The following is a 23974-nucleotide window of genomic DNA, read 5'->3' on the forward strand; positions in this document are numbered from 1 at the left end:
TAAACTTGATTTTCCTCGGAGCATTAGTAACAGTTCTATTAATCAAGTAAAAAACCATGAGTCTAGTATAGAAAAACCCGCACTTATAGGTGCAAAAGCATTTATACACGCAGCAAAAGAAGGATCAACTTTTGCTATTTATGCTGCACCTATTTCTGAAAGCGTAAAGACTTCAAGTGGCATTCCAAGTCAATATCAGGATTATCAAGACGTTTTTGAGAAAAAGAATGCAGATATTCTTCCTGAGCATCGCCCATACGATTGTTCAATCGATCTCAAGGAAGGAACTCAGCCACCATTTGGACCAATTTACAGTTTATCGCAAGATGAGTTGGCTGAACTCAAGACATATATTGACGAGAATTTAGCGAAGAATTTCATACGTCATTCAAAATCTCCAGCAGGAGCTCCAATTTTATTCGTAAAGAAAAAAGATGGATCTTTACGAATGTGTGTTGACTATCGAGGACTCAACAAGATCACAATCAAGAACAGGTATCCATTACCTTTGATATCAGGACTCCTTGACCAGTTAAATCAAGCTAAGATCTATACAAAAATAGATCTAAGAGGAGCATATAATCTAGTACGGATCAAAGAAGGAGATGAATGGAAGACTGCGTTTCGAACCAGGTACGGACACTTTGAATACAATGTCATGCCTTTTGGACTCACGAATGCACCAGCTGCTTTTCAACATCTCATGAATGATGTATTTCGTGAATTCTTAGACAATTTTGTCGTCTGCTATCTAGACGATATCCTGATCTATTCCAAGAACGTTGAAGAACATGAAATACATGTTCGTCAAGTATTACAAAAACTTAGAGATGCAGGATTGTACGCCAAGATGGAAAAGTGTGTATTTCACACTACTCAAGTTGACTTTTTAGGATACATCATTTCAAATGATGGTCTCATGATGGATTCTAAGAAAGTCCAAACAATCATGGATTGGAAGATTCCAAAGACTGTAAGAGATGTCCAATGTTTCTTGGGATTTGCCAATTACTATCGGATCTTCATCAAAGACTTCTCACGAGTTGCAGCTCCACTTACACGCTTGACTAGTAAAGATAAATTTCAATGGAATCAAGAAGCGGAAGCAGCATTTGAAGCCTTGAAGACATCGTTTGTCTCTGCACCAGTCTTATATCGTGTTGACTTTTCCAAGGTATTTTTTATGGAAACAGACGCATCGGATTTTGCCTTGGGTGCAGTTTTATCACAAATGGGAACAGATGACAAACTTCATCCGATAGCTTTTCATTCAAGAAAATTCTCAGCAGCCGAGATCAATTATGAGATCCACGATAAAGAACTTCTTGCGATCGTGGATTCCTTTCAAGAATGGCGTCATTATCTAGAAGGCGCTTCTAGTCCAGTCACTGTGTATACAGATCACAAGAACCTCGAGTATTTCATGTCAGCACGCGTGTTGAATCGTCGTCAAGCTCGTTGGAGTATGTCTTTGTCAAGATTCGACTTCATTATCACTTATCGGCCAGGAAAACAACAAGGTTTGTCCGATGCCCTGTCTAGACGTTCTTATTTTGCACCAAAAGAAGGAGATGCAGCTTTTGAGCAACAAAGAACGGTCCTCTTGAAACCGGAGCAATTTCATCTCCGAGCAGTGAAATCAACATTGACTGTTGATTCAACTTTTCTCAAGCAAATCCAGTCCAGTATGTCCTCAGACCCTCTTGTTCATGATATCGAGAATAATTCTTCCAAGTCTCATGATTCTTCTAAGTTCGAGTTCAAGAATAATCTATTATATTTTGAAGGACGCCTATATGTTCCAGAAGGAAAAGCACGTTTGCGTGTTCTTCAAGCACGTCATGACTTTCCAGCAGCAGGGCACTTTGGATATAATAAGACTCTGGAACTCATATCAAGAGATTTTTGGTGGCCACAAATGTGGAAGTCAGTCAAAGACTTTGTACAATCATGTGATATTTGTTCAAGATCAAAAATTCCTCGACATCGACCTTACGGACTTCTTCAGCCATTACCTATACCAGAACAACCATGGTCTTCTGTTTCTATGGATTTCATCACAGATCTTCCAAACTCAAGATCTTATGATTCTATATTTGTGATAGTAGATCGTTTCACCAAGATGGCACATTTTATGCCATGTACAAAATCTATCACAGGTGAAGAAACAGCTAAGCTTTTCATTGATAATATCTATCGCTATCATGGATTACCTAAAGATATCATATCGGATAGGGGAACTCAATTTGTGTCGAGATTCTGGAGGACTCTTTTCAAGATTTTAAAAGTGGACATAAAGCTATCTTCAGCTTTCCATCCTCAAACTGATGGACAAACAGAGCGCGTAAACCAAGTCTTGGAACAGTATTTAAGGTGTACCATCAACTACCAACAAGATGATTGGACAAACCTTCTGCCATTGGCAGAGTTTGCTTATAATAATACGGTACATTCCTCCACGCAACAAACACCTTTCTTTGCCAATTATGGCTATCATCCACGACTTGATACTTTTGATTTTTCAAAAGTTGATAATCCTGCAGCAGAAGATATGGCAAATCGGTTGTCAGAGTTACATGCAATAATGAAGGCGCAGTTGAAGAAAGCTCAAGAACGACAAAAGATAAATGCAGATGTATATCGTAAAGAGCAACCACAACTCAATGTGGGTGATAAGGTATGGCTACTTCGTCGCAATATCAAGACCACTCGACCTTGTGACAAATTGGACTATCGTAGGCTTGGCCCCTTTTCTGTTTCTGAACAGATCAACCCAGTTGCATATCGGTTACATCTACCGGAGTCAATGAAGATCCATCCTGTATTCCACGTGTCTCTTCTTGAACCATATAAGACAGTGGATATACAAGGAAGAAGACAAATGCCACCGCCTCCTATAGAAGTAGATAATAATGAAGAATTTGAGGTGGAAGAGATATTAGACTCAAGGCGGTGCCGAAATAAGCTAGAATATCTTGTTCATTGGCGCGGATATGATATTAGTGAGCGCACATGGGAGCCATCCAGGAATCTAGCAAATGCATCAGCTAAAGTCAAAGTTTTTCATCAACGACATCCATCAAAACCAAGATGAAAACCTCTCTTATAAAAGAGACAAGATTGAGGCAAGATAACATTCAAATTCCTATCCTTGTTTGTAACTTCTTTGCATTTGTGACGCTAATTAGATGGAGAGCCAACAACCAGCGGATTCAACTCAAGAACCTTCGTTTGTTGACTTACCGGATGAGACATTACGATTGTCACAACCTTCAAGACGACGCAACCGAGATGAAGATCCTCAAGAACGACATGTTCTTCCTCGAATAGATGGTGAGATACAACGCGTTTGGTATCACGACCTTGGAAGAGATTCTCGATGTTTGGTGATATTATTGGAGATAGAAACGACTCCTGATGGTGTTTCAAATGTATTATTTGAAGGAAGTTATGAAGGCCTCAACAGTGATCAAATAACAGGGTGGTCTTCTCGCCCTGGAATGGGACACTATCGATGGCTAAGAGGACCCATCAACTATCTTCGAAGAGAACAAAGATCAGAGTATGTAGCAAATACAATTCGCCGCATATTAGATTTTCTCAATATATAATCACCGCTCCTCGTGGAACTCGTCCCTAGAAGGGGGGGTAATGTCACGGACATACATATAATTACCTATATGAATAGATAAAAGTATGTAAAAGTAGATAAAAGTAGGTTAATTGTGTAATATCTTCTAGAGAAGCTTCTTAGAAGCTTCATAGACGCTGCTTTGACTTTATAGGAGTCTATAGTTGACTTTTAGGTTAGAAACTTGGTCAACAAGTTAGCCATGTGCCACACATGTTGGAAGCTTAAAGAACAAGCTAACTACGTGGTCCATCCATAGAAAACTTGCCTTGCAAGCAAAGGCATGTGGCCTAGAAAGTCAACATATATTGGAGGTCTTATAGAACATCGCCACGTGGCTTCTAGTTAGATAGTATATATAGAGGCAAGAGTGAAGCCCTCTTCACTCTTGTCAACTCCTTTCTTGCTTCTAGTCTAAGTTTCAAGGGTCTCTAGTTTTCTTGTATTTTGGCAATAGCCATTCCAGTTTCTTTCTTAATATACATATTTCTATTTTGTCCTATTTCTTTTTGAGAAAAGTCTCACTTACTCTTTAGCTTTCATCGAGTTCTTGTCCTTGACACTAGTCTCTAGAAGGAGAAGTAATGTCACGAACAAACTCCGAGTGTAAATTTCTACCCCATAGCCCAAATTACAAGATGGCCTCAATTAAGAGTTGCTTTTAATGGATGGTGTGAAGTAAAAGTAACAAAAAATAAGAACTAAAGAAGAATAATACAAAACAAAAGAAACAAGAGTAATCAAGTAATTGTACACTACAAAACGAGTCACAATCTGTTCACTGGATTTTCACCTAATAAAAAATAAAAAATAAAAGTAAAAAGTATATTTTTAGAAAGATATTTTTTTATCTTTTTAATGACATAAAAAATATGTAAATCCGAGTTACTATGAGTAAGTTATGAAGGATTGAAAATAACAAGTAATAAATGGAAAGTTAAGTGAAAATATTTTACCTCAAGGATAATTTGTTAATAGATCAAGGGTTTGAACCTCACCAAGGCTCACATGTAGTGTATATGGATTGTCTAAAGAGGCCTTGAGGCCTTAGTCTTATCTTCCTACCTATATCCAAGGTGCTACAAACCATATGGGACTTGTGCACCTCCTTTCTTAGAAGGACTATACTAGCTGCTAGTCCTCCTATTTTCTATTAGTAGAATTAATATTTTTGCATTTTTGACTTCACCATGGTGTTCAAAAACACCCAATTAGCCTAGAAACATTGTGTGGCCTTCAAACCTTGCTCCATTTCTTCATAATGGCTTTTCAAGTGATAAAACTCAATTTTATTAAGGTTTAGAAAATTACCCTAAAAATTCATAGAAAATTCTAAATAAATTCTAAATAAATTCTAAAAATTCTTATAATATTTTTATAATTCTAATATCCATTTATAGAGATATTTACCTATATTTATGATTTTTTATAGTGATAAAAATTAATTTGAATCTACTAAAAATTCTAAATAAATTCTAAATAAATTCTAAAAATTTCTATAATATTTTTATAATGATAATAGTAATTTAAGGATATAATTTATTATATTATTTATTTTTTATAGTAATTGAATCAATTTAAATCTACTATAAAATCTACTTTCTATATAAATAACTAAAAAGACATGATGTTCTTTCTCATGCTTCTTTTAATTACTAACTAACATTTATAGTTTTGGATAAGTAATACATACAGATATAAGATCAATATAAATATTTATTTTAGTAACTAATCCTTACTCCTCCATAATAAGTAAAAATACTAAACAAACTAAAATAATTGCTTCTAAGACTTACCAAGACGCCATTTCTTCTCCACTAATACTATTCTTCTTTCTTTAACATATTCTAAGCACATGTCAAGGGAAAGAACTCGATGAAAAAGCAATTTAGACAAGTGAGCCTTCACTCAAAGAAAGGTAACAAAATACAAATAAAAAATTATGTATATTAAAAGAGAAACTAGAATGGCTATTGCCAAAGACTAGAAAATATGAAGAATCTTGAAACTAGAATGGAAACAAGAAAGGCATTGATAAGAGTGAAGAAGGCTTCATTCTTGACTCTATATATACTATCTAACTAGGGGCTACATGGCAACGTTCTATAGGACCTCCAATATACGTTGACTTTGTAGGACACATGCCTTGACTTACAAGGCAAATTTTTCTACGTGTGGGCCACATTATTTGCTTCGTCTTCAAGCTAACAACATGTGTGGTACATGGCCAACTTGTTGACCACGTTTCTAATCCAAAAAGTCAATTAAAGACACCTATAAAGTCAAAACAGCGTCTATGAAGCTTCTAGAAAGCTTCCATATCAAATAGTATAGAATTAAATTACTTTTATCTACTTTTACTTACTTCTATTTATTTATTTATGTAATTATTGGCTTACATGACTATGTCCATGACATTACCTCCTTTGTAGGGACAAATTCAACGAAGAGCGGACATCATATATTGAAGAAATGTATGATGCGACGAATTATATTCACCACATACTCTGATCTTTGTTCTCTTCGAAGATGATTGATAGGGCCTCTCAACCATCAATAGTGTCCGATACTAAGGGGGGAAGATCACCCAGTTATTTGATCATTGTTGAGGCCTTCATAACTTTCTTCGAATAGAACATTTGGAACACCATCAAGAGTTGTTCCTACGTCTAGTAAAATCACCAAACATTGAAAGTCCCTTCCCAAGTCTTGATATCAAACGTGTTGTATCTCGCCATCTATTCAAGGAAGAACATGTCGTTCTTAAAGATCTTCATCTTGATTGTGTTGTCTTGAATGTTGTGGCAATTATAATGTCTCGTCCAATAGGTCAGCAAATGAAGGCTCTTGAGTCGAATTTGTTGGTTGTTGGTTCTCCATCTCCTAAGCGTCACAACTACAAAGAAGCTACAAACAAGGATTGAAAGTAGAATGTTATCTTGCCTAGTTGTTGTTTCTTTTATAAAGAAGGTTTTCATCTTGATTTTGATGGATGTTATCGTTGAAAAGCCTCCATCGCCTTTGTTGTATTTGTAAGATTTTTTACTAGCTTCAATGTATGTTCACTAATATCATATCTACGCCAGTGGACAAGATATTTTAATTTATTCTGGTGTCGCCTTGAATCTAAGACTTCTTCTACTTCAAACTCTTCATTATTGTCCACTTCTATAGGAGGAGGTGGAGTTTGTCATCTTCTTGGTATGTCCACTATCTTGTATGGTTCAAGAAGAGATACGTGGAATAATGGATGGATTTTCATTGACTCTAGTAGATGTAAACGATATGCAACTGGATTGATTTGTACAGAAATAGAAAATGGTCCAAGCCTTCGATAGTCCAACTTGTCACAAGAACGAGTGGTCTTGATATTGCAACAAAGTAGTCATACCTTATCACCCAAGTGAAATGGTTGTTGTTCCTTTCAAAAGACATCTACATTGACCTTTTGTTGTTCTTGAGCTTCTTTTAACTACGCCTTCATCGTTGCATGTAGCTCTGACAAATAAATCGCCAAATCTTTAGTAGCAGGATTATCAACTTTTGAAAAGTCAAAAGTATCAAGTCATGGATGATAACCATAATTAGCAAAGAAAGGTGTTTGTTTTGTAAAAGAATGTACCGTGTTATTGTAAGCAAACTCTACCAATGGCAAAAGAGTTGTCTAATCATCTTGTTAGTAGTTAATGGTACATCTTAAATATTGCTCCAAAACTTGATTAATATGCTCCATTTGTCCATGAGTTTGAGGATGGAATACCAAAGATAGTTTTATATCCACTTTTAGAATCTTAAAAAGAATCCGCCAAAATCTTGATATAAATTGAGTTCTCCTATTTTATATAATATCCTTGGATAATCCATGATAGTGATGGATATTGTCAAGAAAGAGCTTAGCTGTTTCTTCACCTATGATAGATTTTGTATATGGTACAAAATATGCCATGTTGGTAAAACGATCTACTATCACGAATATAGAGTCATAAGAACTTGAGATTAGAAGATCCATGATGAAGTCCATAGAAATAGAAGATCATGGTTGTTTTAAAGTAGGTAATGGCGGAAGAAGTCCAAAATATCGATGATGAGGAGTTTTTGATCTTGAGCAAACATCATAAGATTGTACAAAATCTTTCATTGCCTTCCACATTTGACGCAACCAAAAATCCTTAGATATCAGCTCCAAAGTCTTATTGTATCCAAAATATTGTAATGCTGGAAAGTCGTGACAAGCTTGAAGAACAAGTAAACGTGCTTCTCCTTCTGGAACATATAAGTGTCCTTCGAAATAAAGTAGGTTGTTCTTGAACTCGAATTTAGAGGAATCATGAGATTTAGAAGAATTATTCTTGATATCATGAACAAGAAGGTCTGAAGACATACTTAACTGGACTTGCTTGAGAAAAGTTAAATCAACAGTCAATGTTGATTTTATTGCTCAAAGATGAAATTGCTCTGGCTTCAAGAGAACTATTTTTTATTGCTCAAAAGCTTCATTTCTTTCTTTTGGTGAACATAAGAATGTCTAGACAAGGCATCGAATACACCTTGTTATTTTCTTGGTCGATAAGTGATGATGAACTCGAATCTTGATAAAGACATGCTCTAATAAGCTTGATGACGATTTAATACATGTGGTGACATAAAATACTCGAGGTTCTTGTGATCCGTATACACGGTGATTGGATTGGAAGCGCCTTCTAGATAATGACGCCATTCTTGAAAAGAATCCACAATTGTAAGAAGTTCTTTGTCATGGATCTCATAATTGATTTCTGCTGCTGAGAATTTTCTTGAATGAAAGGCTACTAGATGAAGTTTGTCATTTGTTCCTATTTGTGACAAAATCGCACCCAGAGCAAAGTCTAATGCATTTGTTTTCATAAAGCATGCTTTGGAATAATCAACATGATACAAGATTGGTGTAGAAACAAACGTTGTCTTGAAAGATTTAAAAGCAACTTCCGCTTCTTGATTCCATTGGAGTTTGTCTTTACAAGTCAAACGTGTAGGTGGAGCTGCAACTCGAGAGAAGTCTTTAATGAAGATCCGATAGTAGTTGATAAATCCCAAAAAACATTGGACATCTCTTACCGTTTTTGGAATCTTCCAATGTATAATAGTTTGAACTTTCTTAGGATCCATTATAAGTGCATCATTTGAAATGATGTAACCTAAGAAATCGACTTGACTAGTGTGGAATACACACTTTTCTATCTTGGCATAGAGTGCTGCATCTCTTAATTTTTGTAACACACGACGAACATGAAGTTCATGTTCTTCTGGATTCTTAGAATAGATCAAGATGTCGTCTAGATAACAGACCTTAAAATCGTCTAAAAACTCTCAAAAAAACATCATTCATTAGATGTTGAAAAGCTGCTAGTGCATTTGTAAGTCCAAAAGGCATGACATTGTATTCAAAATGTCCATACCTTGTTCGAAATGCAGTCTTCCATTCATCTCCTGCTTTGATGCGTACTAGATTGTATGCTCCCCAAAGATCTATTTTTGTATTGAACTTAGCTTGATTCAACTGATCAAGAAGTTTAGATATTAAAGGTAGTGGATACCTGTTCTTGATAGTAATCTTGTTGAGTCCTCAATAATCAATACAAATCTATAATAATCCATCTTTTTTCTTCACAAATAGAATTGGAGCTCTTGCTAGAGATTTAGAATGGCGTATGAAATTCTTGGCTAGATTTTCTTCAATATATTCCTTGAGTTTAGTCAATTCATTTTGTGATAAACTGTAGATTGGTCCAAATAGCGGTTGTGCTCCTTCTTGAAGGTCAATTGAGTAATCATAGGAACGAAGTTCCAGGAGTGTATTCGCATTCTTTTTTTCAAATACATCTTGAAATTCTTAATATTGGCTTAGAATGCCATGTGAAGTCTTTGAACTGTTAGAAACGGGTGTGGCATAAATAATATATGGTGATTCTTTCATAGCCGCATATAAGTAAGTTTTTGTACCTATAAACACAAGTTTAATTGAACTGAACTTATGACTCTCTACTTGATTAACTACACTAGTAGTTATACTTGTAGAGAAAGTAAGAGTTCGAGAAATCCAATCTATTTGAGGATTGTATTTTTCTAACTACGATAAACCAAAAGTCACTAGATTAGAGGGAGATCTAATGATATTAAATACTACAAAGCTATTATGACCATTGATTATTACTTCTATAGGAAGGGTTTCGTGAGTAATATCTCGAGAAGATAATGGACAACCATCTATGACTTCTACATGAACAAGTTTAGTTTTCTTTACTAAAGATATACTATATCTTTTAGTAAATTCTTCATCTAAGAAATACTCTGAAGCTCGTGAATTTAACAAGGAAGAGGCTTTATAATGTTTAGGTCCTAAAATAACATTTAATGTAAAACAAGGAGAGGATTTTGAGGAGAGAATAGGGCCTTTACTAGATGTTGTCAAGGTTCCATCCGCACGATTCTTATTGTAGCTAGACAAACTCATTTTTTGACATATTATCTTTTTTGACAGCCATATTCTTCATTTTGTGGTTGCATTGTTTCTTTGGACAATGGTAAGCAATGTGTTTTGATTCTCCACAAATATAAATATCTTTTACTTCTGAAGATTTGTGTTGAGAAGTTGATATCAATCACAAGTTGTCAAAATTGTGAAGTATATGTTGTTACAGATCGATTTCTTTGTCCCAAGTTACAGATCTTATTTGTTGGAACACAAACTGCATCATATTTTCCATACATAGATCGAAATTCTATCAAGAAAGCTTCTAAATTATCCAATATTGGATCTTGTCGTTCAAGAAAAGATGAAAACCTTGATAATACAGAACCAAAAATTAGTGTTCTAATAAACTTGAGTTGTGATCCTGAAATTGGATAGCTTTGGAATTGAAGTTCGATTGCCAATTGTACTTGATTTATGAATCCTCAAAACTTTGATCTCGTACCATCAAATTTCTTGGATAAGGTAATTCTTGGTTCTCTAGCATTTGAATGGTGTTCCACCATGAGAAAGGGGCATGATTTGATGTAGATGTTGAGGCAGCTCTCACCATCTCTACATCTCCACTTTCTGTTATTCTTATTCCTCCTTCTATTGGTGAATTAACTTGATGCATCACAAGCATTAATTACCTCAGTTGTTCTTGCATTTGTGTCATTGCACTCTTCAATTCGACAAGCTCTGCCATGGTAATACTTAGAAAAAAAAAAAAAAAAAATCGAATATTGCTCAAGACAAGTAAGAGAACGGACTTGAGAACAAAGAAAATACTAAAAATAATATCATTTTAAAAGAAGATAGTCCTCAACTCTTAATACGCTTATGTCTTATCAAGAAAAAGGGATAATCCACTCGTAATCAAGAAAAGACAAAGCTCTGATATTGTAAGTGAACTCTTGTCAATCTGTCAAGGACAAGAACTCGATGAAAAAGTAATTCAGACAAATGAGCCTTCACTCAAAGAAAGGTAACAAAATATAAATAAACAAGTATGTATATTGAAAGAAAAACTGGAATGGCTATTGTCAAAGACTAGAAAACATGAAGATTCTTGAAACTAGATTGGAAACAAGAAAGGAGTTGATAAGAGTGAAGAAGGATTCACTCTTGTCTCTATATATACTATCTAACTAAGGGCTATGTGGTGACGTTCTCTAAGACCTCCAATATGTGTTGACTTTGTAGGACACATGCCTTGACTTACAAAGGTAATTTTTTCTACATGTAGGCCACATTGTTAGCTTGGTCTTCAAGCTAACAACATGTGTGGCACATAGCTAATTTGTTGACCACGTTTCTAATCCAAAAAGTCAATTAAAGACACCTATAAAGTCAAAGCAGCGTCTATGAAGCTTTTAGGAAGCTTCCATATCAAATAGTATAGAATTAACTTACTTTTATCTATTTTTACTTACTTCTACCTATTTATATATGTAATTACTGGCTTACATGAATATGTCCGTGATAGCACATCTTTACCTAATAATTATAATTTTGGCACTCTACATACATTCTTTTATCTTAAAAAAAGTAGTGAGTCAATTTGATGACTCACACATACACATGTAAACCAATAATTACTTATATGATTTAGATAATAGTAGGTAAAAGTATATCAATTCCATAATATCTTCTATAAAAGCTTCCTAGAAGCTTGATCGATGTTGCTTTCACTTTATAGGTGTCTTTAATTGACTTTTTAGATTAGAAATATGGTCAACAAGTTGATCATGTGCCACACATGTTAATAGCTTGAAGAACAAGCTAACTATGTGGCCTACATATAAAAAACTTGCCTTGTAAGCTAAGGCATGTGTCCTATAAAGTCAATACATATTAGAGGTCCTATAGAACATCGCCATGTAGTTTTTAGTTAGATTGTATTCATAGAGGCAAGAGTAAAGTCCTCTTTATTCTTGTCAATTCTTTTCTTGCTTCTACTCTAGTTTCAAGAGTTTCAAATTTTCTTGTCTTTTGGTAATAAGCCATTCTAATTTCTTTTTAATATATGTACTACCTTATTTTTATTTTCTCATTTTTTCTTTGACATGGATTTTATTGGTTTATGCATCATCTTCCAATTCATGTCTTTGATATGTATTACACTTCTTGTTGTATGTAGTGTTTGAATCATTGTGCCATATTTATAATAGCATAGACCTTCTAAGGGTGGAGATTTTGATTTGTAATGAGATGATCACTCTAATAGAGTGACATTGTTTGAGTAAGGTTTTGAAATTGTGTAAATATTGTTTCATATATTTTTGTATTCTTATTCTTATTCTTTTGTTACAAAATTTTCTTGCATGTATGCTTGAGTGACAATATCATTAGCAAAATATGTATTTTTTAGAACCAATTATACTTCATTAATTGTTTTGCATGCTCCTACATGTGAGAAGATGGAATTGTCTACACAATCCAAGATGACTACAAAGGCAATATGATCCTTCTTTTCTAAGTAAGGATTGCAACTTTATTTTTTGGTGGTGATTGTTATGTTGCATCTAGTTTTGTAATTAGTATTGGCTCCTTTTTCTAAGCAAGAAACTAACTTCCTCACATCCTTTATTTCAAATTTTATTTTTAGCTTTTGTCTCTAGAATGTATACAAAAAGCCATCAAATTTTGGACATATTTAGTAGTGAAGTTGATTGAAGCCATACTCATGAGAGGGTCTATTGGTACCCTAATTTCTATGCAAAATGTCTTCTATACAACCCTTCTTCTTATAAGCCCTTTTTTTAGTTTTCTATATTTTTGGAACTTATTCTACTAAATTTTCAATTTTATTGTTGCTCTAATTCCATATTGGTATTGTCTTAATAAAGCAATTTTGTAAAAAATAATTATAGTAATTTTGTGTATACAAAATATATTTTTGTTGAGGAGGACACAACCAAATGGGTTGCAACTCCTAGACGGGATGTGACTGGCCCGTCTGTGAAGAGCTCCACTGAACAAGGAGTCACGAGAGGATGAGCTATACTGCCATTAGGGTTAGGGTTCCAATAATCATCCCGTCGACCGAATCAAGGGATCACCCACCCCATGAAGCTCGGAAACCTTATCGGAATCTGCGTGGTGGCGGCACCATCAATCTGGTGGTTGGTTGGTTGGCTGCCGGAGGAATGGAAGCGATGGATGGAACGGGATCGAAGTGTTGTTGTTGTTGTTTGCTTTTGCAGATTCTCTGTCTTCGTCAGATTTCTCTCACTCACTACATCAACCCGGCATCTTCTCCTCCACTTTTCCCATCTTCGATATATTCGACACCCAGCGCATCAATGCCCGATTCCTATCGTTTTTCCGCGACAAGTGGGACAAAGGCGACTGTTGCTGGGGCAGGGGTGCTGACACACGCAGTGCGTGGGAACACAACAATCCCGATTGGCAAGACGTGGAGCGTGAGATGGGAGAGCATGGGTTTGATCCAGGAGCCCGATCCGGAGGGGGTCAGGCGTGGTCCGGTTCATGGGCAGCAGATTTAACAGCATGCTAGAAGGATTGGTGGGATTCGCACACAAACCCAGGTTTGTTTATTAACTTTCTCTCTCTCTCCACCCATTCCACCAGAGGGCACTGTATATTGCCATCCCTGCAACCCCTCAACGGACGGATAGATGGACGGACTGACGAACTAAGCATCGATCGATACATCAGTCATGGATCAGTTTGTCTGCTGTCAGCTCAATCATCTTCATACTCCCCCATCTTCAGCTTTTTCGCCTTGCATCGTGTGCATTCCGGCACACCGCATGCGCTTCCAGGATTCCGAAACCTTGTCGATTCTCTTGCAAAGCATACTCAGAGCCTGTCAGTGGCCACGAAGCCGTCGATTCTGTAGCCCTCACAAGGGGGGCTCAATATCGCCATAGCATCCGATTCTCCGCGCTTTTTGCATCGTCTTCGTCGTCTTCGCCTTATTGCAGTAACAGAATAGCAGGCTGAACATGATAATTTAACCGTGTTTTGGAAGGAATCGTGATGCACTGTGTTGCAGTGAATCACACATGTTTCATGGTTTTATCGCAAGCCTCCTTCCGCTAACATGTGGGTTTAGTGGTGGGATTATTTGATTGGTTGTTGTTGTTTTAAGATGACATTGAGCAACTGAATAATGCAATGGATGTTTAATTATCTTTGGGTGTGTCTCATAGTTGGGCAAAGTTATGTGCTTTTAGTGATAAGGAAGGACTTGATTTTGTCATTTGTTGAAGGATGACAAGTGGAAGATGAATTTTGTGTGGGATAGGAGAGAAAGGAAGGGGAGAGGGAGGATTTTGTACTAGAAATTTGTCGAAGATGATAATCAGATTGAAAAAAGAAACATTTTCTTTCTTTCTATATAGTAAAAATCAATTCTTATAAAATCAACTTTGTATTTTTAATTTTTTAATTTTTTTAAAAAATAACTATTCTCTTGTGGTAATCAACCTAATTACATTAATCAATGGCTGAAAAGCTTCTATATGATGTTTTTTTAAATAAACTCTTAACAACCTAAGTAACATATGTCCATTTATATTTTCTACCATTTATTTGGTTAGGTGTAAATATTTACAAGAAATATCCTGTAAAATTAAATAAATATACTTTGTCTTAATAAACATATTAATTATTAAATTTTTATATATGCAGATTTTCTGTTATATTTTTATACTTTCGATTCTTAAGATTATTAGCACTACAACTATAATACTAAGATATATGATTATAGTGTGTTATTTTTTTAAAATAATTATTTAAAAAACAATTATAAAAATAGATTGATAATATTAGAAACATTCTTTGATACATTATTTATATAAATATAATGTAGGTGTAAATATAAAAAATTATAAAAAAATATATTAAAAATGTTAAAATAATATTTATTTATTTATAATTATTATGGTGGATAAAAAAGAATGCATTATGATTATATATATATATATATATATATATATTAATAACTAGATGATATTTTAAATTTTATTTATTTTTTAATTACTTATTTTTATGTATTTTAAAGACCTCAAAAATACTATCAACAAATATAAGATTTTCTAGGACTTAAAAAAATAGTTTAATATATATATATATATATATATATATATATATATCTATCTTTTCAAATTTTAGATATGGCTAAGAGATTTTAAATAATATAAGATGTAGAATTAAATATATTTTTAAAGCTTAAAGATACTATATCATTTGATTTAATTAAAAAAATAAAAATTAATGTCAATGTGTACTAAAATTCAAAAAAAATTAATTAATGTATTATTAGATTAATAGAAAAATAATCTTTACAAAAAAAAGATGTTGATTTTAATAAAACCTTATCTGCATTAATCAAGGTTAATTCTATTTATATACTAATAGTAATAGTTTCAAAATATAACATAGGCTCAAAGTAGTTTGATGTTATTTTTGCATTATACTTTGAAATTAAAAAATTAAAATTAAGATTAAAATTAAAAAAATCAAGCACAAAAACATGAATAAAATTGAAGTCTTTAGAAAATTTAGAAAGAAGAACCTTGTATAAAAGTTGAAAAATTCACCATATAGATTAAAGCACAATTTCAAACAATGATATGAGCAATTGATGTCTTGAAGATAAACATAAATACTCTTGCAATGATTTGAATTATTTTGTGTAATTCAAAACATTACATAAAACCAGATCATGTAAATATATTATGTTTTTATTGTATTTTAATAATATTTTTTTTGATTTAAATGGATTAAAGATACCATTGAATACATAATTTAATATAAATTAAGTAAGATTTACCAAGAGAGCTATGTATTAATGTCTACAAAGATCATAGGAAATATAAAGTCTAGATATTAGATTAGAGATACATTAATAGAATCTTGATGTATTTTGGCAATGAAACAATAGAATCAATAAGTTTTATTGTTTTATTTAGTTTTGACTTATCTTAAATAAAACCTCTTAGGATTGAAAAGAAAAGAGAATAAAGATTAACATTCCATATGCAAGTACAACAAACAATTTCATGTTTGCAATAGTATATACTAAATCATATAACTTGTATGTTGTAAGTACAATTAGTACATATATAAAAAATCTAAAAAATAAATGTTGAAAAGCAACAAAGTAGATTTTTTTCTATCTAAAGGGTGCTTTTAATATTTTTATTATATTTAATAAAAACATGAAAGAAGAAGGAGTATCACAAGATTGATAAAAGATGCTCTTGCTAGAGACTTAAATAAGAGAAGGTCTACAATATGTTATGTTATGTCTTTACAATGGTTGGTTGACCATTAAATTAAGTCAACTTTAAATTCTATAAAAACATATTTAACATCTAAAATAAAGTATATGGTTATTATTGAAGAAAATAAAGATGCTATGTACTTAAAAATACTTGATGTTAAATTTGAATTGGTGCAAAATCACACTTTGTTACATTATGATAGTTAAATTTCTATATCTTTGGCAAAGAATCAAATATATCACTCTAAAATAATAATATATAAATGTTAAATATTTTTCAATTTTAGATATCATATTTAATAGTAAGTTCTACTTTAAAAGGAGATAAATACAAAAGAAAATGCAACATGTATGTTGATAATACCAATAACAATTAAAAAATTCTAACTATGTTTGAATTTGTTAAGTAGAAAATGTACTTAATAGAAGAAAAAACTATTAGCATTTAGATCAAAATGCATTTATATTTGGTCTTATTTTTTTATTTAAATTTTAAATTATATTAGATAATTCTAGATTTATGATTAATATTTTGTCTATTTAATATGTATAGAATCTAACAAGTTTCTTTAGCATAAATAATTATCTTTATAGTATTGTATTTAGTAGATATTGAATATATTTTGTAGATGGTATATAAAGATTTGATTGAATTTAATACTAAAATTAGAATAACTACAACTTTATATATGTTGATTTTTTTATAATAATATAACTAAGTTAAACATTAATTTTTCTTTGTATGTGTAATTTTATCTTTGTTATTTTACCAACCAATTCTAAGAATACTATTAAAATTCAGAGGTTTCTACAAAGGTTTGTATGAATAAATGAATTATATCTTATTATCTATCTAAATTCAAATTTGTTGATTTTTAGGACTTTCATCTTTAGTTTAGCATGATAATTTTGAATGTTATTTGAATGTGAGAACCTTATTTGAGTGTTTGGTAGTTTTGGCAATAATAAGGTCTTAAAATAATAATTTTGGATTTTTTTTTTTTAATTACTTAGAGTCAAAACTTCCAAAATTTCTTTAAAATAAATAATAATAAAATAATAAATGTTGTCATATTTAAAATAAATAAAATAAAATAAAATAATCAGCTTTATTCCTATTGTATACAAACTTATTGTTATTATTACTAATTGATACTTTATTTTAATACATATTTTTAATAAAAAATATAAAAATATTTGATGCATTTTCAAGGTTTTAATTTTTTTCTATATATTTTATTAATGTCATATTTATGGCTATATATAAGATATTCTTAATCATTTTATATTATTTTTTATTTTAAATTATTTATTATTATTATTCTTATTATTATTATTATTTATTTATACAAGATAAGATAAAAAATATCTTTGTTATTTTATTTTCATAGTTTTATATAGTTATAAGAGATAAACTAAATAAAAAGATAAATAATTATCAATTTAAATAGTTGCAATTGCTATGTAATTTAGATGATTTATTTTTTTAAAAAAATTAAATTTATAATAGTCTATTCTGTCACAGTAGTTTTACTATGATTTTTTTTAAATAGATCATATTCAATGTATATATATATATATATATATATATATGACTCCTAACAATAAAATTTAATTAAAAAATGATATATTATAAAACTTTGATTTTATTCCAAATGTTATGCAGAACCATATTTTGACACCTTATGTTTATTACAAACATGAACTCAGCATAAGTTTGTATTGTGATATACATTATTGAATGCAAAGTACACTCTAAAATTATTAAAATAAATTAAAAATTATCCAATGATAAATTATGCATGCTAAATTTATAAAAATAAGGGTCTTATTCTAAAACTGATTTTTTTTTTTTTTTTTTTTTTTTTTTTTGTTTTTTTTTTGAGGAGAAAACTCCTGATACAATATCATGTTTTCTAACTACTTTGGAAGACAATACTTTGTACCTGAGTTAAAGCTGCATGAATCAACTTATTGAAATATCCAAGAATAATCAAAGTTTTATTATATTATTGATGCCATAGAGGAATTCTAACAATACATATTAAAATTTCATATCATACAACTAAATTCACCAAAGAAAAAAAACTAAGAAGAAAAATAAGAATAAAACTTTATTTTTTATTTTCTTTCTTTTATTTTTTATTTTCCTTGATAGAGGATACGTTTTTTGGGCAATGGTGCAGTGTTTTTAGTAAATTGCCTATATTCATATTATTTTTACAAAAGAACGTCTTTTGCAACTCTTTTAAACGATTTATTCTGGTTATCAAAAGTTTTTGGGTTCTCATTTGTTTTTCTTAATAAAATCTATGGAATAAACACTGTTATTTAATTTTAAATTTTAAAGCTAATATTCAGTTTGACTACAAGTACGTAAATAGTGTAGGATTTATAGGCTTGCACTGTTATATTAACTCATTGTACAGTCCTATTGTGGTGGAACTTTTACTTGTTGATATTCTTCCACATTAATTTGCTTCAATACTTACTTTTTGAATTTGGTGTATATGATATGGTCATCCAATAAACCATTGGCAGTCTTGCATGTGATGGCTATCCAATTATTAGAAATATGTATATCAAATTACAATCCGAAGCAGTTGAAGTTTATGTATGTTTGTAATTATTCTTTCATTGCTACACGTGACATTTTCTAAACAAAACTCCATATCTCTTTACTGGCTATTGTTGTTCACTTCAAATGCTCCCCAATTGCTTTTTCTATTGTAAGATTAAACAAATTTTGTTGTATTGCAATATGAAGTAAGTGCTACTTTACTGTTTTATGTCTGCACATATCAACATAGATGTCTAAAAAACATCATATAATTGATATTAACTGTTCTCGTTGATAATTGGAAAATAGGTTACAACTATCAATAAGAACACGAAAAAGAAGGCATTCTTCTTGTTCTTTTCTTTTTTCTATCACTTAAAAAGAATGATGGTATTAATATATCCCCAGTATCAAGTAATCAGGAACCATGTTTAACACTAGGGTTGTAACTTGACAAGCGTTCTTTCAATATTCATATTCTGATTATTTACTGAAGTGGGTTTAACCTTACAGAAGTTGCTGACTATCTGTATGTTTTGTTGGTGAGTGATGCAAACACCACGTCGAACATGTCAGCTTCAGCATCTGGTGATCGAAACTATCAACCCCTTATTGAAATCACCGAATTATGGAATGGTGCAAAAGTTGATATTGCCTGCAACAAATTCAACTGCTGAATCACTTGGGGTGAAAGCACATGTTCTGCAGCATGGTGGCAAATTTGTTGAAACTGGCAATCTCCGGCAGAAGCCATTGCAGAACAAGGAAGTATGTAGGCCCGGTCAGGATTTCAGTTTCGACACTTGATGGCGCATCCTGGGCCGTAGTGTCGCTGCAAGTGGGGTCACCGCAAGTGGAAATTGGAATGCTTGCGTTTCCTTAGTTTCCCTGATCAACAGTGCTTTTTTACTGGTTCCAACGTCGCTTAAATCTACATTCGTGGGATCACAACTAGAATACAACGCTAAGAATAGAATCATCGTCAAATCAGAAATAGACGCTGTCATTGATACCAAAAACGGTGCCCCAAAAAATCGAGCATAAAATATTCGTGACCGCCAGAAGCTAGTGGTGGTACCTGGAAAAGGATAGCAGAGCAAGCGGCCAGCCCCACCAAGGTGCCAGTAGAGGAGCCCACTTGTGTCTTGCACAGTTAAAAAAGGAAGGGCGATGGGATGCTGTGGCGCTATCTGATTCACTCCGTCGTGGCTCGACCTGGCTCCTTTGGTGACACTGAGACTGAGCTTTTTCCTGTCGTTTTGCCTTCTAGGCTTGCTGGGGTTCATCCTCGCCGAATCCCCATTCTGCACTTTATCATCACGCCTTGGAGTTGCGGGGTCTTCCATCTCCCGTAGCTGGCGTGGGGTCGAACCCTGCCTTAGAGTGCTTGAGGATACACTGCCGCTCTTGCGATCTCCTCGCCCCTACCATTGGTATATCAATCACCCACTGTGCTCAGGTATGCGACTCGTATCTTTCTTGCTGGGTGACAAGTAGAATCTTATCTTAGCTATTGCTCGTGTTGATCCACTTGACGCGCGCACTCATAACGGATTGATGCTTTTCTTGTATTCTCTAGGCACTCATTTGAGCTGCCCCCCTTTTGCCAGCGCAGCAAACCATCACTCGACTTGACGCAGCTCCATCGAGGATGATGCAGTTGGCTGCTGCTTCAGTCGATTTTGTCTTCTGTTTTCTGGAAGAGGAGTTCAATTGTGGGTTGTGTGGACGCCCACTCGAAACCTGAGGGTCTGGAGGTTGAGAAATATCTTACAGAGTCTTGTCCAATTTGCTTTTGGCTGGAATGTATACGAGAAGCAGTTTGTTAGAGAGCTGGTTGGAGGGGGGGGGGGGGGGGGGGGGGGGGAGAGAGTGTGAGTGAGTTGGCGATGTCCTGGAAGGAGTTCGGTTCCAGTGTAGAATCAAGACACGACGTACACTCGACGTGTGTGGCTATTCATCTATCAGTTCTTAGGATTCCACGATGTTCTCGTACGCAATTTTTAACCGCACCCGTTTACGACGAAAAGATTTAGCTTGATATATTCACTTAGTTACAAGGTATGGATCATTGAGGTGCTTGATTTTGTTTTGCTTCATTCTCTCACAACGATTAGACGTGCAGCTTGGATTACCTTGTTGTTCTGCTTGCGGAGATCAAGGGACACTTTTGCTTGTGTCGTGTCCGTGGACAAGTTTCACTGTGACACAGCAACTGAAATGCTCGTTGTCACTCCAGTTGTAGCGTTTGTCTAGACCGGGCAAGTTGTGTCGATAACTTTGAGGTTGTATAGAAAATCTGTTCTTTCCTGCATGTAACTATCATTTCTTCAATGAGTTAGTTTCAAACACATTCTTTACTGAGAGGGCTTTATTATTCACAGGGCATAGGACAATCTGCCAGAGGCGGCGTTGTGTTCTTTGAAAACTCGGCTTCTAGGGAGTAGTGGTCGGGTGTATAATGGAGGAGCCATCCTTGTTGGACGCTCACAACGTGCGCGTTGTAGGAATGGGTTCGGAGCTCGTGGTTCTGGGCCACGGATTCGGCACGGATCAGTCGGTGTGGAAGCATGTAATTCCGCATCTCGTCGACGATTACCGTGTAATTCTGTTTGACAACATGGGGGCTGGAACCACGGACCCCGAATTTTTCAGCTTCTCGAGATACTCTACCCTTCACGGTTACGCGGATGATCTTTTGTCGATTCTGGAGGAGCTTGAGGTTGAGTCTTGTATCTACGTTGGACATTCGGTGGCCGGTATGGTTGGTTGTCTCGCATCGCTTGAAAGGCCGGAAATCTTCACCAAGATTATCACTCTCTCGGCTTCTCCAAGGTACAGATACTGACTCCCTAATGCTTGTAAGTTCTCTACTCTGTTTGTCTAGATTCAGCATGCTCGCGTCCAAGTTTCTTGGTACGTTCTTTACGTTTCTGGGTGCGGTTGTTCCTCTAGGTATCTGAACGACCGGGACTATTTCGGAGGATTTGAACAAGACGACCTGAACCAACTGTTCGAAGCGATGCAGTCGAATTTCAAAGCCTGGGTTTCTGGATTTGCTCCACTCGCTGTAGGATCAGACATAGATTCCATGGCAGTTCAGGAGTTCGGACGCACACTTTTCAACATCCGACCTGACATAGCTTTCAGTGTGGCGAAGACCATCTTCCAAAGCGATCTGAGAATAATGCTTCCAAAAGTACTAAATATTCCCACCCTTCTCCTCCCTCCCTCTCTTACCCTCACAAGAAAATCAAAGAAAGGGTCCAGCTCTTCGTTTGCATTCGTAGTATAAGACCATTTGAAGTCTATGGATCCAGTCTCACGTCACGTTCCCAAATTTGTGCAGGTAACAGTCCCTTGCCACATTTTGCAAAGCAGTAAGGACCTGGCAGTGCCCTTGGTAGTCGCGGATTATCTCCATCATGCTCTTGGAGGCCCCACGATTGTCGAGGTGTTGCCGACCGAGGGCCATTTGCCTCAGCTCAGTTCCCCCGACATCATTATTCCCGTACTGAAACGCCACCTCGCTGGAAGTCTATAAGCATATCCATTGGAATCGATACATGGCAACTCCGAAGAGACGATTTGCGAAAGATGCTTTTTAATGCAGATCAAGGGAATCAACTGAGCGGGTACGGGTCGTCACCACGGAGACCCTCGCTTCCGCTCAATCCTCTGCTTAGTAACCAGAACCATCACGTACGTATTCCAGTAAGTTTAACATCACCGTGCGTCAACGGAAGCGCTCCGTAGATGCTCTTCATATATAAGACCACATCTGCGCTCCGCAGATGCCCATTTATCGTTCCATACGATACGCGACGGCGCGAAGAATTGTCAACTCACGTCGGTTTCTTGGGAGAGATGTCTGTTCATCTTGCTTTAGAGGCTCACGTGCTTGGCGGCGGTTTCTAAAATCCTGCGCACCTGCAAATCAGTTGCAGGTTGTAGTAAGTAGGTGTACAAGTGATGTCGCTGTGATCGAAGATTTGATCATAATTTTTCAAAGGGATCATGACCGACTGTCTCGGGTTTTCGAAGTCTTTGGAGCCGCATTAAGCAGCTAGGCTTTGGCACGACCAACCTTACGTGAGGCAGATTCAGTGTAGGCTTACTCCTCTCTGCTGTACCTTACTTTTTTGTGTGGGAAGTAGATGATTGCTTCCCATTGATGTACATCAATCACGCATGTTAACTCTAGTAAAAGAGTTCTACAACAATTTCCTGTTCATTAGGGTTGATACAGCTCACTGGCGGATGTGCCTGATGTCTGAAAGCTGACCTGTATTCTTGTTGATCTCATCATGTGAGGTACTTATTGTCTCCTCCAGTTCTTTAACTGAATACGTAGCCCTCTTGAAACCTTAGCGGAGTTGTGTGGAACATTTCAGTTAGACCAAGATTACCCCTGCCTGTGATATCCTCGATTTCGAGGACTTCGGAACTGCCCTTTCCGTCTCTTGCAGGAAAGGGCCAGGCTTGATTAAGTGGACTGCGTATTGCGGGGACATCGCAATACGCAAATGCGAACATCGTCAATAGATTGGATGACAAATTCCTAGATTTGGCGATGCTGTGGTCGATGTAAGACGAGGAACGTTAGCCCGTCTTTGTCGGAAGGTCTCTGACGTACTCAGTTAGTTGAATAGATTCCTCTTCGTAGTGTACGTCTGAAAGCTTACTTAACTCATACTCAGTAGTGAAGCATAAATGATGAGCAGACGGTCCTGCAAGTTGATCGGGTTCGGTGCGGCGATTGACAACTCGTAGTCCAGTAACTGGTCATTCCTCGATTCATGGCGACAAGAACATATGCCACTTCATTCTCCAATGCCTAATTCAACCCCATGAAGTCTTCATTTTAAGCCTGTGTACTTTTACTATGAAAAACACATCTGGTAAAATCTAGGGATATCCTTTCTCCCACCACCTCACGACCAGTCCATCAGTCTGTCCTATGACATCAGACCTGATATCTAAAGTGTTTCCAGCATAGAGCGCCAAAAGCCCTATCGACCTAGAAAACCAATGCAG

At 34.8% G+C, this 23974-nt stretch overlaps 2 protein-coding genes and 1 long non-coding RNA gene across 4 annotated transcripts; all 3 read left to right on the forward strand.

Moving 5' to 3' along the window:
* The first annotated feature begins 840 nt into the window (after positions 1-840).
* Positions 841-4115, forward strand: LOC149989277 (uncharacterized). The gene is made up of 2 exons (XR_016502973.1): positions 841-2677; positions 3189-4115. It is a non-coding gene; the product is annotated as an uncharacterized LOC149989277 (long non-coding RNA).
* A 15992-nt stretch (positions 4116-20107) lies between these two features.
* On the forward strand, positions 20108-20808 carry LOC149989278 (uncharacterized). The gene is made up of 3 exons (XM_090250867.1): positions 20108-20117; positions 20208-20396; positions 20548-20808. The coding sequence occupies exons 1-3, from the start codon at positions 20108-20110 to the stop codon at positions 20682-20684; spliced, it is 336 nt and encodes a 111-aa protein (XP_090106993.1). The 3' UTR covers positions 20685-20808.
* On the forward strand, positions 20554-23171 carry LOC112282696 (karrikin insensitive 2 receptor CA). 2 transcript variants are annotated; one of them, XM_073534420.2, is made up of 4 exons: positions 20554-20694; positions 21322-21772; positions 21893-22136; positions 22287-23171. In XM_073534420.2, exons 2-4 carry the CDS (start codon positions 21399-21401, stop codon positions 22479-22481), a joined length of 813 nt encoding a protein of 270 aa, XP_073390521.1. In that variant the 5' UTR covers positions 20554-20694; positions 21322-21398; the 3' UTR covers positions 22482-23171. The 2 variants fall into 2 exon arrangements, with proteins under 2 accessions (XP_073390521.1, XP_073390520.1); XM_073534419.2 differs by lacking the exon at positions 20554-20694 and adding an exon at positions 20811-20998.
* The last annotated feature ends 803 nt before the right edge of the window (positions 23172-23974 follow it).

The sequence above is a fragment of the Physcomitrium patens genome, chromosome 5 (genome assembly GCF_059467195.1).
Source record: "Physcomitrium patens ecotype Gransden chromosome 5, ASM5946719v1, whole genome shotgun sequence".
NCBI classification, from domain to species: domain Eukaryota; kingdom Viridiplantae; phylum Streptophyta; class Bryopsida; order Funariales; family Funariaceae; genus Physcomitrium; species Physcomitrium patens.

What these genes read in the sequence shown, in the direction of transcription:
- LOC149989278 (XM_090250867.1), top strand. An exon ending in CAATCACCCACTGTGCTCAG is followed by an intron (nt 20,397 to 20,547) that starts GTATGCGACTCG and finishes CCCTTTTGCCAG; the next exon opens with CGCAGCAAACCATCACTCGA.
- LOC112282696 (XM_073534420.2), top strand. Translation starts at nt 21,399, where the DNA reads ATGGAGGAGCCATCCTTGTTGGACGCTCACAACGTGCGCGTTGTAGGA. An exon ending in ACTCTCTCGGCTTCTCCAAG is followed by an intron (nt 21,773 to 21,892) that starts GTACAGATACTG and finishes TTGTTCCTCTAG; the next exon opens with GTATCTGAACGACCGGGACT. An exon ending in TGAGAATAATGCTTCCAAAA is followed by an intron (nt 22,137 to 22,286) that starts GTACTAAATATT and finishes AAATTTGTGCAG; the next exon opens with GTAACAGTCCCTTGCCACAT.